The 17,611-nt window shown below is 44.7% G+C and overlaps 1 protein-coding gene across 2 annotated transcripts in view; it reads left to right on the forward strand.

Annotated features, from left to right (window-relative positions):
- Positions 1-17,611, forward strand: part of NPHP1 (nephrocystin 1) — a 118,483-nt gene that overhangs the window by 18,957 nt on the left and 81,915 nt on the right. For both annotated transcript variants that reach the window (XM_033935557.1, XM_033935558.1), the window contains 2 exons: positions 5,463-5,523; positions 11,495-11,631. In XM_033935557.1, the coding sequence (XP_033791448.1) occupies positions 5,463-5,523; positions 11,495-11,631 (198 nt within the window). The remainder of the gene's footprint in view (positions 1-5,462; positions 5,524-11,494; positions 11,632-17,611) is intronic.

A 17,611-nucleotide genomic window follows, 5' to 3' on the forward strand; every position in this document is an offset into this window, starting at 1 on the left:
GATCGACGGCATCGAGTCCGATCTGCTCCTTGGAAGCGTCTGAGCCAGTCTCTCACAGAAGGACTCGATCCCCTTCCAGGCATCGAGAGGGGCATCGGTCCAGGCACTCTTCGAAGCATTCCTCTCGACACTCAACCGTCTCGCCTCAGAAGAAGTTGCCTCGGTTGGGGTATGCTGCTTCGACGGGTTTCCCCCTCCGGGCCCGGAGTTCGAGGACCACGATGTTTTCTACTCGTCCTGTTGCTCACAGGCCTCTTTGGAGCCTGAAGCTTCGTCTTCTTCTAGTCCGTCTCGCGGACCGGCGACGGCGGACCAACTGTCCTTTTCATCATTTCTCAGGCAGATGGCGGATGACTTGGACATTACTCTAGATGCGGGGTCTCGATATTCCAAGGAGTATCTCGATACCATGCACTTGCCTTGGCCTCCGGCGGAGTCCTTACGGCTTCCCCTGCACAAGCTCCTCGACCAGACCTTCATGCGCTGCTTCGAGTCTCCTTACTCTATCCCTGCGGTCCCTGGCAAATTGGATTTGCGGTACCGCACGGTGCATCATAAAGGCTTCGAGGGTCCTCAGCTTTCTCACCAGTCCCTCCTGGTCGAATCCTCGCTCAAGCGGTCTCATCCTGGCCAGGTCTATGCTTCTGTGCCTCCGGGTCGTGAGGGCAGAACCATGGATAAGTTTGGGCGACGCATCTATCAGAACTCGATGATGGCGTCTAGAGTCCTGAATTACAATTTCCACTTTGCAACCTACTTGGAATTTTTTCTGCCTGTGCTTCGAAAGTTCACTCCATACATCGAGTCCCAGGCTAGGTTTGAGTTTGAGGAAGTGGTTGCTTCGTTGTCCCAACTCCAGCTCCAGTTGATGCAATCTGCCTATGATGCGTTCGAACTCTCAGCCCGAGCGGCGGCTTGCTCGGTGGCGATGCGCCGGTTGGCCTGGTTGCGGACCATTGATATGGACCCAAATCTTCAGGACCGCCTGGCGAACGTCCCGTGTGCTGGGGCGGATCTTTTTGACGAGTCCATCGAGACTGTCACGAAGAAATTGTCTGACCACGAAAAGTCCTTCCAATCTATCCTTCGGCCGAAGCCGAAGCCTCAGCAGTCTCGACCTTCTCGTCCACCGTTGATTTATCAGCGGCGTTATCAGCCGAGGCAAACTCCTCCTGCAAGGCAACCGGCGAAGCGACAGCCTCCACAGAAGGGTCAGCCTAAGTCTCAGTCGCCTGCTGTCCCTAAGACCACTCAGCCTTTTTGACTGTCTCGTCGAGGGCATAACCAACCTCGTTCTGCCTCCCCCTGTTTTTCCCATCGGAGGGCGCCTCCATCATTTTTATCATTGCTGGGAGGCCATAACAACCGACCTCTGGGTCCTTACTATCATCAAGGAAGGATACTCTCTTCATTTCCATCGGGTCCCTCCGGACCACCCTCCAAGAGAGTATCCTTCCAACTTGACTCAGACCGCCCTTCTTCTCCAGGAAGCTCAGGCTTTGCTCCGGCTTCGTGCCGTGGAGCTGGTCCCGACGGACCAACTGAACCAGGGGTTATACTCTCGGTACTTCCTTGTTCCGAAGAAGACGGGCGACCTGCGACCCATTTTGGACCTCAGGGCCCTCAACAAATTCCTAGTCAGAGAGAGGTTTCGCATGCTGACGCTTGCTTCTCTACCCTCTCCTCGAGCGGAACGACTGGTTATGCTCTCTGGATCTCAAGGAGGCCTACATTCACATTCCTATTCATCCGGCCTCCCGCAAGTTCCTCAGATTTCGGGTGAGACATCTACATCTTCAGTATCGAGTGCTTCCATTCGGCCTGTCCTCGTCTCCCAGAGTCTTCACGAAGTGTCTGGTGGTGGTGGCCGCTGCACTCCGGAACAAGGGTCTTCAGGTATTTCCATACCTCGACGACTGACTCATCAAGGCCCCGTCAGCTCCAAAGGTCATTTCGGCGACCTTGACCACGATCTGCTTCCTGCAGAATCTGGGCTTCGAGATCAATTTTCCCAAATCTCATCTGCAGCCTACCCAGTCTCTTCCCTTCATCGGGGCGGTACTGGACACCATTCAGCTTCGAGCATTCCTTCCTCCTCAGCACATGGATGCTCTTCTTCGTCTCTGCCAGTCTGTGTCTTCTCGCCAGTCCATCTCAGCGAGACACATGATGGTCCTCCTGGGCCACATGGCCTCTACAGTTCATGTGACACCCTTTGCCAGACTCCATCTCAGGATTCCTCAGTGGACCCTGGCTTCTCAATGGACTCAAGTGTCAGACCCGTTGACTCGACACATCATAGTCACTCCTGCTCTTCGGCAGTCTCTACTTTGGTGGATGACATCTTCGAATCTATCCAGAGGTTTGCTGTTTCACACTCCTCCTCATCAGAAGGTTCTCACAACCGATTCCTCAACCTATGCCTGGGGGGCTCATCTGGATGGGCTTCGCACTCAGGGATTCTGGACCAGTGCGGACCGCCTCCATCAGATCAATCTTCTGGAGCTCAGAGCCATCTTCTATGCTCTTCAAGCTTTTCAACATCTGCTTCACGACATGGTGGTCCTCATCCGTACAGACAACCAGGTCGCCATGTATTATGTGAACAAGCAGGGGGGCACGGGATCGGCCTCCCTCTGCCAGGAAGCTCTCAGAGTCTGGGATTGGGCAGTTCGCCACAATGCCTTCCTCAAAGCTGTCCACATTCAGGGGAAGGACAATGTCTTGGCAGACAAGTTGAGTCGTCTCCTCCAACCTCACGAATGGACTCTCCATTCCAACCCCCTTCATCAGGTCTTTGCACAATGGGGGACGCCTCAAATAGACCTCTTTGCGGCTCCCCACAACTTCAAGCTGCCTCAGTTTTGCTCCAGGATCTACACTCCTCATCGTCTCGAGGCAGATGCCTTTCTGCTGGATTGGGGGAATCGATTTCTGTATGCGTTTCCTCCTTTTCCTCTCATTCAGAAGACTCTGGTCAAGTTGAAATCAGACCAAGCCACCATGATTCTAATAGCTCCTCGGTGGCCCAGGCAACCTTGGTTCTCCCTTCTGCTTCAACTCAGCAGCAGGGAGCCATTCCTTCTTCCAGTGTTTCCTTCCCTGCTTACTCAGCATCAGGGATCTCTACTTCATCCCAACCTGCGGTCTCTCCACCTGACAGCTTGGTTCCTCTCAACATAACTCCCCACCAGTTTTCCCAGGCGGTGAGGGATGTCTTGGAGGCTTCCAGGAAGCCTGCTACTCGTCAATGCTACTCCCAGAAATGGACTAGATTTTCTTCATGGTGTATTTCCAATTCTAAGGAGCCTCAGCGAGCCTCCCTATCCTCTGTGTTGGATTATCTTCTACACCTGTCTCAGTCCGGTCTCAAGTCGACATCTATACGAGTCCACCTGAGTGCTATTGCGGCTTTCCATCAGCCTCTACAAGGGAAACCTCTCTCTGCTCATCCTGTGGTTTCCAGATTTATGAAAGGACTTTTTCATGTCAATCCTCCTCTCAAACCGCCTCCAGTGGTTTGGGATCTTAATGTTGTCCTTTCTTAGCTTATGAAACTTCCTTTTGAGCCTCTGAGCAAGGCTCCACTAAAGTTTCTTACTTGGAAAGTGGTTTTTCTGGTGGCCCTCACATCTGCTCGCAGGGTCAGTGAGCTTCAGGCCTTGGTGGCGGACCCGCCTTTCACTGTTTTCCATCATGACAAGGTGGTCCTCCGCACTCATCTGAAATTCCTACCTAAGGTGGTCTCTGAATTTCATCTCAACCAATCCATCGTGCTTCTAGTGTTTTTTTTCCAAAGCCTCATTCTCATCCTGGAGAATCAGCTCTGCACACTCTGGACTGTAAACGTGCTTTGGCTTTCTACTTGGATCGCACCAAACCACACAGAACTGCTCCTCAACTTTTTGTCTCCTTTGATTCAAACAAGTTGGGACGACCTGTATCGAAGCGCACCATCTCCAACTGGATGGCGGCTTGTATCTCTTTCTGCTATGCCCAGGCTGGATTACCCCTTCCCTGTAAGGTCACAGCCCATAAGGTCAGAGCAATGGCAGCCTCTGTAGCCTTCCTCAGATCGACACCGATTGAGGAGATTTGTAAGGCTGCCACTTGGTCCTTGGTTCATACATTCACCTCTCATTATTGTCTGGATACTTTCTCCAGAAGGGATGGACAGTTTTACCAAACAGTGTTACAAAATTTATTCTCCTAAGTTGCCAACTCTCCCACCATCCCATTGAGGTTAGCTTGGAGGTCACCCACTAGTGAGAATACCTGCCTGCTTGTCCTGGGATAAAGCAATGTTACTTACTGTAACAGTTGTTATCCAGGGACAGCAGGCAGCTATTCTCACGTCCCACCCACCTCCCCTGGGTTGGCTTCTCTGCTAGCTACCTGAACTGAGGAGACACGCCCGGAGCATCGGGCGGGAAGGCACTGGCGCATGCGCGGTGCGGGCATCTCGAAACTTCTGAGTTTCTTCAAGCAAGACATGCTTGCAAGATGTCCGTATCGGGGCTCTGTCGGATGACATCACCCACTAGTGAGAATAGCTGCCTGCTGTCCCTGGATAACAACTGTTACGGTAAGTAACATTGCTTTCTCCCCTCCCTCACACACCCATCAACAGCGCAGCATTCACCCCCAAATTACCCCTCAGGGCCAAGTGAAGCATTTGCTTAATACTGCTGATCCCATACCCGTTCTCCAGCAGGGTCATCCAGAGAACTGGGTTGTTGGCCTTGTCCATGGAGCAGCGCTGTAGGTTCCACGTGGCCATGCGCAGCAAGGGTCGGCACTTGTGCACACCAGGGAAGGGTTCAATGGGCGCACGTGCCACTTGCAGGTGCCCCGGCCCGGCTCACCCCCGGCAGGGTCATCAGCTCCTCGTCAGTGGCCGCGTTGATATTCAGTCACTATGGGCTCCCCAGGATCTGGCTGAAGTTACAGGTGGCACTGAACTTGTGGCTCTTGGAGCTGCAGCGTTTGCTCAAAGCCGCAGGCAGCATCTTCCATGCGCCTCCTGCAGCTGATCTGGAAGCGTTCCCTCTGATGTCGCAATGTCAGAGGGAACACTTCCGGGTCAGCCACAAGAGGCACATAGGATCCACTGCTCATGGCTTTAAGTAAATGCTGCAACAAGACAGAGGAGGGAGCCGGCAGAGGAAAACACCGCATCGTGAGCGGGGCCGCACATAATTTTTTACGAGGAAAACACCACATTGTGAGCGTGGCCGCACAGAATTCTTGACGGGGCTGCATGCGGCCCGTGGGCCGCAGGTTGGACACCCCTGCTCTAAATAACAGTCTTCTTTTATCTAGGGAGAAGCAGTATAAAGCTAAAATTGTGTCAGAGACTGATGGTGATGCCTTAAATGAAATACATTTATTTTAGGATGTAAGAAATAACATGCCACATAGCATATAAGACATTCTATATTAATGTTTTGTTTTTAATATAGATGTCTCTGGCTGAAGAAATCAGTGGAAGAAAATAAGGAGACACTTCAAAACTTGAAGAAAGTACGTATGAATGTTGAAGACTCTTTTTCCATTTTTGCACTGACTTCATAAAAAGGACTGATTAGACAACAGTTTAATTCATTCGTGATTTTAATCAGAGAGAGAGAAAGGACAAACCTTTGCAAATCAAAAAGGAAGCAAACAAGAGTGGAAACAGAAAGGCTGATAATTAATAACAATTTTATTAATAAAAATTGTACATTTGCAAATTTATCATCAGCCTTTCCCTAGCAACAGCAGCAGATGAATCCAGAGACCAATGGGATAGCCCACATCTACCAGCAGGCGGAGATAGAGAAACTGATTAACAGGTGGTCCTATTGGCTGGCACTCCTCCTGTTTATCCAGTATTCTCTATCTCCCAGCAGGAAAAGGTCGCTATTCAACTAGCTCCTGAATTCTGGCTGTGACTGGAACTTTATTTTCTCCTGTTGAGGTTTCTCTTCAATGAGACTGCCATTCTGTTTCTCCTGTTGAGGTTTCTCTTCAGTGAGCTGGCAATGCTATTTCTCCTGTTGAGATTTTCTCTTCAGTGAGACAGGGGTGTCCGACTGAACGGTGCCGGCTTTAGGGGTTACACCTGGGCCCCCCCCAGGTCCCTGCCTCACCCTCCCTCCAGTGATAGAGGGTCTGACTGGGTTTCAATTTTTTTTTTCTTTCCCTTCTCTGTAAAAAAAAAAAAAAAAGAGACCACAGTTCCTCCATTCTGCTCGGTTACTGCTGATCAACCAGCTTTAACTGGCTTCAACCGGCAGGTTCTGTTTGGGAGTCTTAGTATTGTGGGTTCGGTCAACGTACGTTTAAGGCATGGATATTTTATTGAGGCTAAGTTTTATGACTAGAAATCCCTTCTGTAAGCTGCCTTGAACTACAGGGGTCATCTGATTCCTTCTTGAAAAGTAAATCTACAGTGTGGGAGGTTCTTGGGCATCTGCCTAGGAGCAGGCCCCAAAGTTACAGTTTTAGTGTGCTGTCATGCAGGACACTGAGCTCTAATACTACTGCACGATTTCTGGATTTTTCATAATATTTCAACTGTTTGACTATAGTTTTGATATGAGAATTTTACTCTTGATATTTAGCTAAATTGCTTAATTATTTTTTGTGCTTGCCACATATCTATATTTCCACTAGCTATGGGTTTACTTTCAGGTTTCTGCTCTCTATACTGACCTAAATTGCTTATTTATTTATATCTACTAGAAGGGCTTAATTTATAGATAAAAAGAAAGTGGAGCTGTGGAAAGGCTTGTGTGGGCCTGGAACAACAGGAGAAGAGGGGCCGGATTAGGAGTAGTGACTATTCTCTGCTTTGCTCCATAATAGCCTCTTACCTTCCTTTTCCCTACAGTCTGCTTTGGAAGGGAGAGCATAAAAATAGCCCTACTGGCTCAGACCAATGGTCCATCTATCCTAGTAACCTGTCTTCATGATGGCCAGTCCAGTCCACAAGTACCTTGCAAAATCCCAAATAGTAGCAACATTCCATGCTACTAATCCAGGGCAAGCTGTATGTCTCAATAGCAGACTATGGACTTTTCCTCCAGGAAAAAGTCCAAACCTTTGTTAAAACCAGCTAAGTTCTTACCACAACCCTCTGACAGCACATTCCAGAGCTTAACTATTCTCTGAGTGATAAATATTTCCCCCTATTGGTTTTAAAAATATTTCCTTGTAACTTCATTGAGTGTCCCCTAGTCTTTGTAATTTTTGATGGAGTAAAAAATCAATCCACTTGTACCATTCTACACCACTCAGAATTTTGTAGACCTTGATCATATCTTCCTTAGCCATCTTTTTTCCAAGCTGAAGAGCTATAACTTCTATAGTCTTTCCTCATACAAGAGGAGTTCCAACCCCTTTATCATCTTTGTCACTCTTTGAACCTTTTCTAGTTCTGCTATTATTTTTTGAGATAACGCAACCAGAATTGAACACAATACTTAAGGCGAAGTCGCAGCATTTAGATAGAGCAGAATGCCTTTGCTGCCCTAGAGTAAGTGATGGAACTGCGTTCAAGGCTGTTCCCTCACAAATTAAGCCCTATTTACTAGAGAGAAATCTATAATATTTTTTCATCATTCTGTCCTGCTATACTAGGGACAACAGACCTTTTAAACTATATCATACCTTCCTGCATTGCAATTTGTTGATCAGTATGCTTAATTCTTGGTTGGCGAACTGTTGAAATTTTCTGCTATGTTTTTCCCCATTTCCATTCATAGAAAGGTTTAAATTGTAGTAAGAGATAGTATTAAAAACACCTAGATTTATAGGAACAATTGAATTCTAAAAGTGCTTGAATTTTCTTTTGCCTCATTCTGCTAGCCTCTCTTCTAAATAACTTTAATAGTGATATTTCAGACATATAGCTTATTACCATTTTGTGTTAATAATCTTTTTGAGTGTTTGAGCAGATTTTGACACTTACAATTACTCCCACCGTCCCTCTCACCCATGTTTAATCTTGTTCCTGTATAGGCAATCCAATACACAAAAACAGTATTCCTTAGTCAAAACACAATCAAATAATCTTGCTGATTAGTAACCCTTATAGTAATACACTATTAACACTCATTCCAACCAACCGGTATGATTTTCAAAACAATAAATGAAACCCTCAGCTCACTGTGCATCGGTGGGCTAGGAAAGCAAAGAGAATGTTAGGCATTATCAGGAAAGGAATGGAAAACAAAGATGAAAATGTACGCAGGTAAGGCTAGACTCAGTTAGGACACTGGTCGTTGACCTAAGGGCTGCTGTGGGAGCGGACTGCTAGGCATGATGGACCACTGGTCTGACCCAGCAGCGGCAATTCTTATGTTCTTATGTATTGCTCTATGGCAGGGGTATCCAATGTCGGTCCTCGAGGGCCGCAATCCAGTCGGGTTTTCAGGATTTCCCCAATGAATATGCATGAGATCAATGTGCATGCACTGCTTTCAATGCATATTCATTGGGGAAATCCTGAAAACCCGACTGGATTGCGGCCCTCGAGGACCGACATTGGACACCCCTGCTCTATGGTATATCTGCACCTTGAATACCGTGTGCAATTCTGGTCACTGTATCTCAAAAAGGATATAGTGGAATAAGAAAAGGTACAGAGAAGGGTGATGAAAATGATAAAAGGGTTGGGATGACTTCCCTATGAGGAAAGGCTAAAGCAGCTAGAGCTCTTCAGCTTGGAGAAGAGACAGCTCAGGGGTGATATGATAGAGGTCTATAAAATACTGAGTGGATTAGAAAGTGTAGATGTGAATTGCTTGTGTACTTTTTCCAAAAATACTAGGACTAGGGGCATGCAATGAAGCTACTAAGTAGTAGATTTAAAACAAACTGGAGAAATATTCCTTCACACAATGTGTAATTAACTCTGGAATTCATTGCTGGAGAATGTGGTGAAATCAGTTAGCTTAGCGGAGTTTAAGGAAGGTTTGGATAATTTCCTAAAAGAGAAGTCCATAGGCCATTATTGAGATGACTTATGGAAATCCACTGCTTATTCCTAGGATAAGCATCATTACAGTACAATACAATATAGTGTCTTATATTCCACAGTTCTCTACAAGGAATCTATGTAGTTTACAATAAGTTCTTGAAGTTACATTTTTTTTTATGTCAGATCTTTTGGGTGTTAAAGGGAAGAAGTGAGAGGATAGGAGGTAGGCCATAGAAAGAAGTGATATGTCTTTAGCTTCTTCCAGAAGTCAAGGTAAGTGGTGGGTTGTCTTAGGTATATTGTTCTAGATAAGGGGTCCTTAGCATTCAAAGGTAGCCTCAAACATCATCTTCTGCCAAATTTGTTGAGGTGATTGGAAGGATAATTTGAAATGTTGCAATATTTGTGAATTGAAGAAGGAGTGGGATTTTGATATCTGAAGTTACTCCATTCACGTTTTCTCCATAGATCGCTTTGTGAACCATGCAGGCTATCTTGAATTGGATTCGCTTTTTCATCAGCAGTCAGTGCAGTTGTTCTAATAGCAGACTTGCCCTCTCGTACTGTTCATTCTAAAAATGAGTCTTGCAGTAGTGTTTTGTAGTAGTTGCAGTAGTCGTTTTGTAATAGTTGTAGTTTCTTGAGTTCTTTTTCTGTAATGCAGCAATATGAGTTACAGTAGTCCATGTATGGTATTAGAACAGATTGTGCTACTGTCCAAAAACTAGCCTGGGTTAGGACTGGTCTTATTATCTTCAGTTGTTTCATCTTAAAGAATAATTTTTTTTCACTATAGAGGTGATATATGTGCTGAAGGCTAAGTTCTAATGTAATTCCTAGTTTTACTACTTGGGATCTTGCTAGGTACTTGCTCTGGAATGCGCTGCCTGGTATTCTGCAATTCTGTGATGGGAGATTGAACTTTAAGAAAATGTTGAAAACACTATTATTTGTCAATGCCTTCCTGTCCTATAAATGATTTTATAGGATCTTGTGATTCCATCTTGTAGGATGAATTTAAAGAAGATTTTGATAATGATACCATTTGTTAATGTCTTCCTGTGTTTGTCTTGTTGAAACATGTTTAGCATTTGTTAAAAATGTATGCATGTAATTTTGTAAACCGCATAGTTATTATGTGGTATATACATTTTTAAATAAATAAATAGGGCAGATTTTAATAAAGGATGCAACAATTCAGTGTGTAAAGGCAGAGGGAAAGTGATTTTCAGTGAGTATAAAGAATGTGCTCTTCTGGGTTGAATCAAAGCAAGTATGAAAAACTGGTGGTATGGCAAGATGATGTTCATAAATTGAATGAAGAGTGCAGGATGGAGTGTAAAATAGCGATGAAAGATAGGAAGGAGAACTTCTCTGCAAAGCTTCCTGCTTGAGCTCTTTGAGGGATGGGTAACCGAAGATAATGGTTAAAATGGGGAGTTAGTCAATTAAAACGACATGCATGGGCCAGTAATCTAATGGAGATATTCTGAAACTTAAGGGCAGAACTATGTCATGTGTAAACAACATTGCAGTAGTTCTAGATGAGATGTATGTGCAACCCTCCTGTATGCTCTAGAGCAGCGAATCTTAAACCTGTCCTAGGGGAGCCCCCAGCCAGTCAAGTTTGCAAGATATCCCTAACGAATATGCACGAGGTAGATTTGCATATAATAGAGGTGATAGGCATGCAAATCTGCCTTATGCATAGTCATTAGGGTTATCTTGAAAACCCGACTGGCTAGGGATCCCCCAGGACAAGTTTAAGAACCATTGCTCTAGAGATGACATCTTCCAAGTAGAGAATTGATAGTTCAGAGAGCATTATCAAGACCTAGCAATAGAGGAAGCCCAAATATATCAAAGCTGAGTTGGTAATCAAGTTGGATGTCCAAATAATGGGAATGAGTTGATAAGGGCAATAGATTTGTTGTGGATTGAAGGAGATAATGATAAGCGGACCGGTCGCCAACAATCCAAGAGGCAGTGGATATCAGGATTATAGATAAGGCAATGTTTGCTTAAAAAGTCAGTGATTGAGTCCAAACAGAGCTATATAGATGAGATTAGGGCAATTGGGTTCCTGATAGGAAACCAATAAGATGTCATCATCATGGAAATAAAAGGAGTTTGAAAGGTTTTGTATGACAGTAGCACGAAGGCTAAGGACAATGTTAAATAGGAGGGGTGAAACAACGGAACCAAGGAGACACATGATGAAGCAGAGGATGTCAAAGATATGGAGAAGGAACGGTTGGAAAGAAAAGAGGAGAACTAGTGGAGATTCATACTGGTAATACTAACTTCCAAATATGCATGAACCCATGTTGTAAAAGAAGAAAATGTCAAGATCTGTTTAGTTTGTTCAAGAGGTTTCATTCATTGTTTCGACTACAATTTACCCATTAGAAAGGAAAGTCAGATTTTACAGAGAACAAGGCAATAGGATTATGTAGCACATGAGTAGAGAAAACTTTTTGATGATAATTTTATTGTATGTGGGCATGCTTTGTTTTTACTGTTTTTCAGACAGATGAACCTGCGCCTGTGGGTAATTATGATCAGAGGAAACAGGATGAAGAAAAACGTTTGGTAAAACTAGCAAAGCAGCTGGAAAAGCTAACAGTGGTATTGGAAAGGGAAAATGTGACCAGAGATTACACTGAGTAAGTAAGCTAAATTTAATTAAATATTATTGGGGCATTTTCAAAATACTAAAATGTCAAAAAAATAGCATAAATCAGCACTTGGTCATTTTGTTCGCCAACACATCCAAGTGCTGATTTTCAAAGCTGACTTTCTGGACATCTTGCTAGGCCTTTTAGCCGCTGTGCATCCAATTAGATTGTAACCTCTTTGGAGCAGGGACTGTCTCTTGAGTATTTAATGTACAGCACTGTGTGCATCTGGTAGTGCTAAAGAAATAATAAATAATAATCGTAGTAAAGTTTGAGGGAACATGTTGGAAGCGTGATATGGGCAGGTTTTGGACGTGCTTAGCACTTGGATGTCCTGCGGTGATAAACCTTTCCCAAGACGTCCAGGGTAGAATTTTAGACATCCGGAGCTACACCTGTTTTAAAAGCATCTTAAGTGTCAATAAAGGTATCCAAACTGACCAGATAACCACTGGAGGGATTAAGTAATGACCCCCCCCCCCACTTCCCCAGTGGTCATTAACTCCCTTCCACTCCACAAAGATCTGAATGAAACAGTACAAACCTGTCTCTAGAACAGCAACACCTGGTATGGGAAAGCTTAGTAGAGCTGCACATAGGTGCCTTAAGTAGCCTGGTGAGTGGTCTAGTGAACCATACAGAGGAGAACCCAGGCCTGTAAGCCACTCTAAATACTTCATTGATGGTGGAAAGTGTGAGCCCACAAAAACCCTGCTTTCTGTTACAAATACAGGAGTCTGTATGTTAGGTGATCAATCTGTGCTCGCAAACTGTTTGCAGAAAGATTTAAATCACCTCTTTCAGCTCCTCCTCCTTCACCAGTGGAGTATAGTACCCTCTTCAGTTTTTCCTTTTGCAAGCGAGCTGATAAGGTGTATTCTGATCTGTTCTGTTCGGTTTTTATTATTTTTGACCTATCAGGTCTGTTTTGACAAATCTTACTCAGGAACATGGAGCAATCCTTGTGGGGACTTTCAGAGCTCCCCTCTTTCACTGCTTCTTTTTAACATCTATCTTGCCTCACTTGGACAAAAACTATCAAACAAGGGAATAAAACTATACATTTATGCTGATGGTATCAGTATTAGAGAATGACTCGAGGACTGTTTACCACGGTAAACCGTGGGTCACTGCAGTAAATCTGCAGGAATGGAGACATTTGCAACTGGTTTACTGCAGGAATGGGGACAAGACCATTCACTGCCCTGCAGGAATGGGGACAAAACCTTTTACCGCCTGTGGGAGCGGTGAAAAGTCATACTCCTGTGGTAAAAAAAATTGCGCCTGTGTCAGACTCGGCATCTATTCCCCAGTTCCTCTTGCGCCTATTTCACCTTCAGGAGCCAGCCATGCCACGATGAAGACAGAAGGAACCTAAAACCAAAGCCTGAGACCAATGTGATTTGAAGAATAAAATTACCAGACAACAAAAAGGAAAAAAAATAAATTTATTTTATATTTTGTGATTAGAATATTTCAGATTTGAAATATGTATCCTGCTAGAGCTGGTATTAGACATAACTAGGGACCACAAAGTCCAGGCTGTGCTTCTTTAGCTTCCAGCTGGCTTAGGGCTCTCTCAGACCAGGGGGCAGTTGCCCTAATTGCACTCCCCTAACATTATTCTTGCCATGTGTGACTAAAGTATTCTGTTAGCTTGATTTTTCTATGTAGCATTCTGTAGTAATTTAGTTTGTTCAGTTTTCACAATAGTGAAGGGGATATTTGTGAAAGGGAGGAGAGATGGGTTTTGTTGAACCTTGCTCTGTTTTATTTGTGTTTATAAAATGACAATTGTCAGAGGAGAAGCTTCCGCCCACACACAAGTGACTGCAGGGCGGCACAGGCAGGCTTCGCTGGCATCAGTTTCTTTTCTAAAGTGCCGCGAAGGTAAGGGGGATGGAGGGAGACTCTCGGGCCACTGAAGGACGGTGAGGTGGCGAGAGGGAAGGGTGGATGCTGCAGGGACGGGGCAGTGAAGGGGATGGGGCGGTGAAGGAGACGACGGGCTCGGGGATGGGGCGGTGAAGGGGACGGCAGGGACAGGGCAGTGAAGGGGACGGTGGTCCGGTGACGGGACAGTGATGGGGACATATTTTTTTCCCTGTGTCATTCTCTAATCACTATTATCATCCCTTTAACTTCTCAATTACATACAGCATACCAATATATCTTTTCCATCATTTCCATAGTCGATCAATGGATGAAAGAGTTTAGATTGAAGTTAAATACAAACAAAACTAGATTTTTCCTTTGTTCTCCATTGGTCGCCATATATGAAGAAGGACACGGTACTACTCGAAAGGGTCCAGAGAAGAGGGACTAAGATGGTTAAAGGGCTGGAGGAGTTGCCGTACAGCAAAAGATTAGAGAAACTGGGCCTCTTCTCCCTCAAACAGAGGAGATTGAGAGGGGACATGATTGAAACATTCAAGATACTGAAGGGAATAGACTTAGTAGATAAGGGCAGGTTGTTCACCCTCTCCAAGGTAGGGAGAACGAGAGGACACCCTCTAAATTTGAAAGGGGATAGATTCCGTACGAACGCTCTTCCGGAGTCTGTCACAGGGGAAAACACCCTCCAGGGATTCAAGACAAAGTTAGACAAGTTCCTGCTGAGCCAGAACGTACACAGGTAGGGCTAGTCTCAGGGTGCTGGTCTTTGACCAGAGGGCTGCTGCGTGAGCGGACTGCTAGGCACAATGGACCACGAGTCTGACCCAGCAGCGGCAATTCTTATGTTCTTAAGAACAATGAGGAATTCCTAACTATAAATGCAATCTCCTATCCTATAGTTCTGACTATTAAAATACTAGGAGTCCACTTGGACACAAATCTATCGATGATGAAACAAGTCAACATTTTAGTTCAGAAATGGTTTTTTTGCACTTTAGAAACTTTGAGTAATTAGATCATTTTTTTTAATGACAATGCTTTTAGACTATTAGTCCAATCGTTGGTACTGAGTATTTTAGACTACTGTAACATTGTCTATCTAGGAGGTTCACTCAAAAATCTTGATTGTGTACTCTTGGTTCATAATATAGCAGATTAAATAAATCAGAACATATGTTTTATTCTCTTGCATTAGCTTCCTGTTGAGGCCAGAGTGTTCTTTAAATTGGGCTGTTTATGTTTTAAAGTCTTACATGGCATGGCCACCTTCATTTTTCCTGTTTCAAGATGCTCAGCAAGGATCTCATCCTTGTTTGATTTTCCCTCTGTCAGAGGCTGTCATTATAAAAGACATCACAATTGACTACTTGCTTATCAATCAGCCCTCTGGGATCCAATTTTCCGCAAACTTCTTATCACATCAGTATCTTATATGAATTTCAGGAAATCACTAAAGCCTTATTTATTTAGCAAGTTCTTATGAAATCTTGTATGAATGATGTTTTATAAAGATTAATATGTCCAGACTATTGGCAGTTCTCTGTTACAGTTCAGCTGCTCTTCAGCCGTCAGCCGCATGGACCTGCAAGGTTTTGCGGGATACAAATGCTGGTACGTTATTTTATGTTGAGTATTTTTCTTCAGTTTTGTGAGACTTTGTTGCCCAGAGGATCCTGTTTTGGGACTACTCTGTCTGGGAGAGGAGACAGATTTCACAAGAGCAGATTATAGCTCGCAGAAAAAGTTATTTGTAAGGGTTTTTGGGGACAGAGCTAGGGTCCCCCTTCTCCAAAAGTCCTTTCCCTGAGTTATGTGAGCTTCTGGGGAGACCCCAAGACAGTTTTAGGTGTGAATTTGGTGGCAAAGGCCATTTTAGATTTTAAATGATCTTTTTTTTCTAAAGCCTCTATCTGCCTCAAAACCCCTCGATTTGGCTCAAAATTGACTGGGATTGGCTCCTTAAACTGTTCTTCCCTTATTTCATACAGTTTTTTGCTGAATGGTTGGTTGAGGAGCATCCATGTACATTTCTTCCCTTGGTGCTCTAATCTCCTCCCTTGGCTTTCAGTATCACCTTGATCTCTCTACACCTGAAATCTCAACAGACATTCAATCCTGGATTTCAACTTGCTTTTATGACATTGTTACCTGGATGTCTCACCACCGTCTAAAATTAAAAATGGCCAAGACTGAACTCCTTATCTTTTCACCAAAACCTGTCTCTCCTCTTCCCCCATTCTCTATTTCTGTGAACAATGCTCTCATCCTCCCTGTCTCGTCATTTTGCAATCTTGAGGTAATCTTTGACTCATCTCTCTCCTTCTCTTCACATATCCAATAGACTGCCAAAACCTGTTTCTTTCTCTACAATATTGTTAAAATCAGATCCTTTCTGAGCGCACTGCTAAGACCCTCATCTATACCCTCATCACCTCTTGCCTACACTACTGCAACCTACTTCTCACTGGCCTTCCGCTAAACCATCTCTCTCCCCTTCAGAACTCTGCTGCATGCCTCATAGTCCACAAATGTCGCTATGCCCACATTACCACTCTCCTCAGTTCACTTCATTGGTTCCTTATCTGTTTCCATATACAGAGCAAACTCCTCTTACATAGAAAAATAGAAGATGACGGCAGAAAAGGGCTACAGCCCTTCAAGTCTGCCCACTCTGCTTACCCACCCCCTGTTTAAGCCCTAATGATCCAGTTTCCTTATCTTGACCCTCGTAGGGATCCCACATAGGTATCCCATTTATTCTTAAAGTCTGGCACGATGTTTGCCTCGATCACCTGTTCTGGAAGCTTGTTCCAATAATCAACCACTCTCTCTGTGAAGAAATACTTTCTGGTGTCGCCATGAAATTTTCCGCCCCTGAGTTTGAGTGGGTGCCCTCTTGTGGCCGAGGGTCCCCTGAGAAAGAAGATATCATCTTCCACTTCGACACGTCCTGTGAGGTACTTAAATATTTCGATCATGTCTCCCCTCTCCCTTCGTTCCTCGAGAGTGTAGAGCTGCAATTTGTTCATTCTCTCTTCGTACGAGAGACCCTTGAGCCCTGAGATCATCCTGGTGGCCGTCCGCTGAACCGATTCAATTCTGCGCACATCTTTACTGTAATGTGGCCTCCAGAATTGCACACAGTATTCCAGATGAGATCTCACCATGGCCCTGTACAACGGCATTATGACTTCAGGCTTTCGGCTGACGAAACTTCTATTGATACAACCCAATATCTGCCTTGCCTTAAATGAAGCCTTCTCCACTTGATTGGCAGTTTCCATGTCTGCACTGATGATTACTCCTAAATCTCATTCTGCTGAAGTCCTAGTTAAAGTTTCTCCGTTCAAGAAGTACGTCCTGCATGGATTTCCACTTCCGAGGTGAATGACCTTACATTTCTTAGCATTGAAGCCTAGCTGCCATGTTGAGGACCAACTTTCCAATGTAAGCAGGTCCTGCGCCATATAATTCTGTAAACTGCATTCACTTACTATATTACATAGTTTGGCATCATCGGCAAATAGTGTTATTTTACCTTGAAGCCCTTGAGTCAGATCCCCTATGAATATGTTGAAAAGGAGTGGACCCAGGACTGAGCCCTGCGGTACTCCACTGGTCACCTCTGATGTTTTAGAGAGGGTACCATTAACCACCACCCTCTGAAGTCTGCCACTCAGCCAATCTTTGACCCATGCAGTTAGTGTCTCTCCTAACCCCATCGATTTCATCTTGCTTAGCAGCCTGCGGTGTGGGACGCTGTCAAAAGCTTTACTGAAGTCCAGGTACACAACGTCCAAAGACTCTCCCAAGTCCAACTTTCTTGTTACCCAGTCAAAGAAGCTGATGAGATTGGATTGGCAGGACCTACCCTTGGTGAATCCATGCTGACTAGGATCCCGAAGATTCCCTTCATTCAAGATCGTGTCCAATTTGCTTTTAATTAGTGTTTCCATGAGTTTGCACACTATTGATGTGAGACTCACCAGTCTATAATTCGAAGCCTCTGCCCTGCAACCCCTTTTATGCAGAGGAACAATGTTAGCTAATTTCCAGTCCAGGGGAACTTTCC

Source organism: Geotrypetes seraphini, chromosome 3 (assembly GCF_902459505.1).
Source record: "Geotrypetes seraphini chromosome 3, aGeoSer1.1, whole genome shotgun sequence".
In the NCBI taxonomy this organism is placed as follows: Eukaryota; Metazoa; Chordata; class Amphibia; order Gymnophiona; family Dermophiidae; genus Geotrypetes; species Geotrypetes seraphini.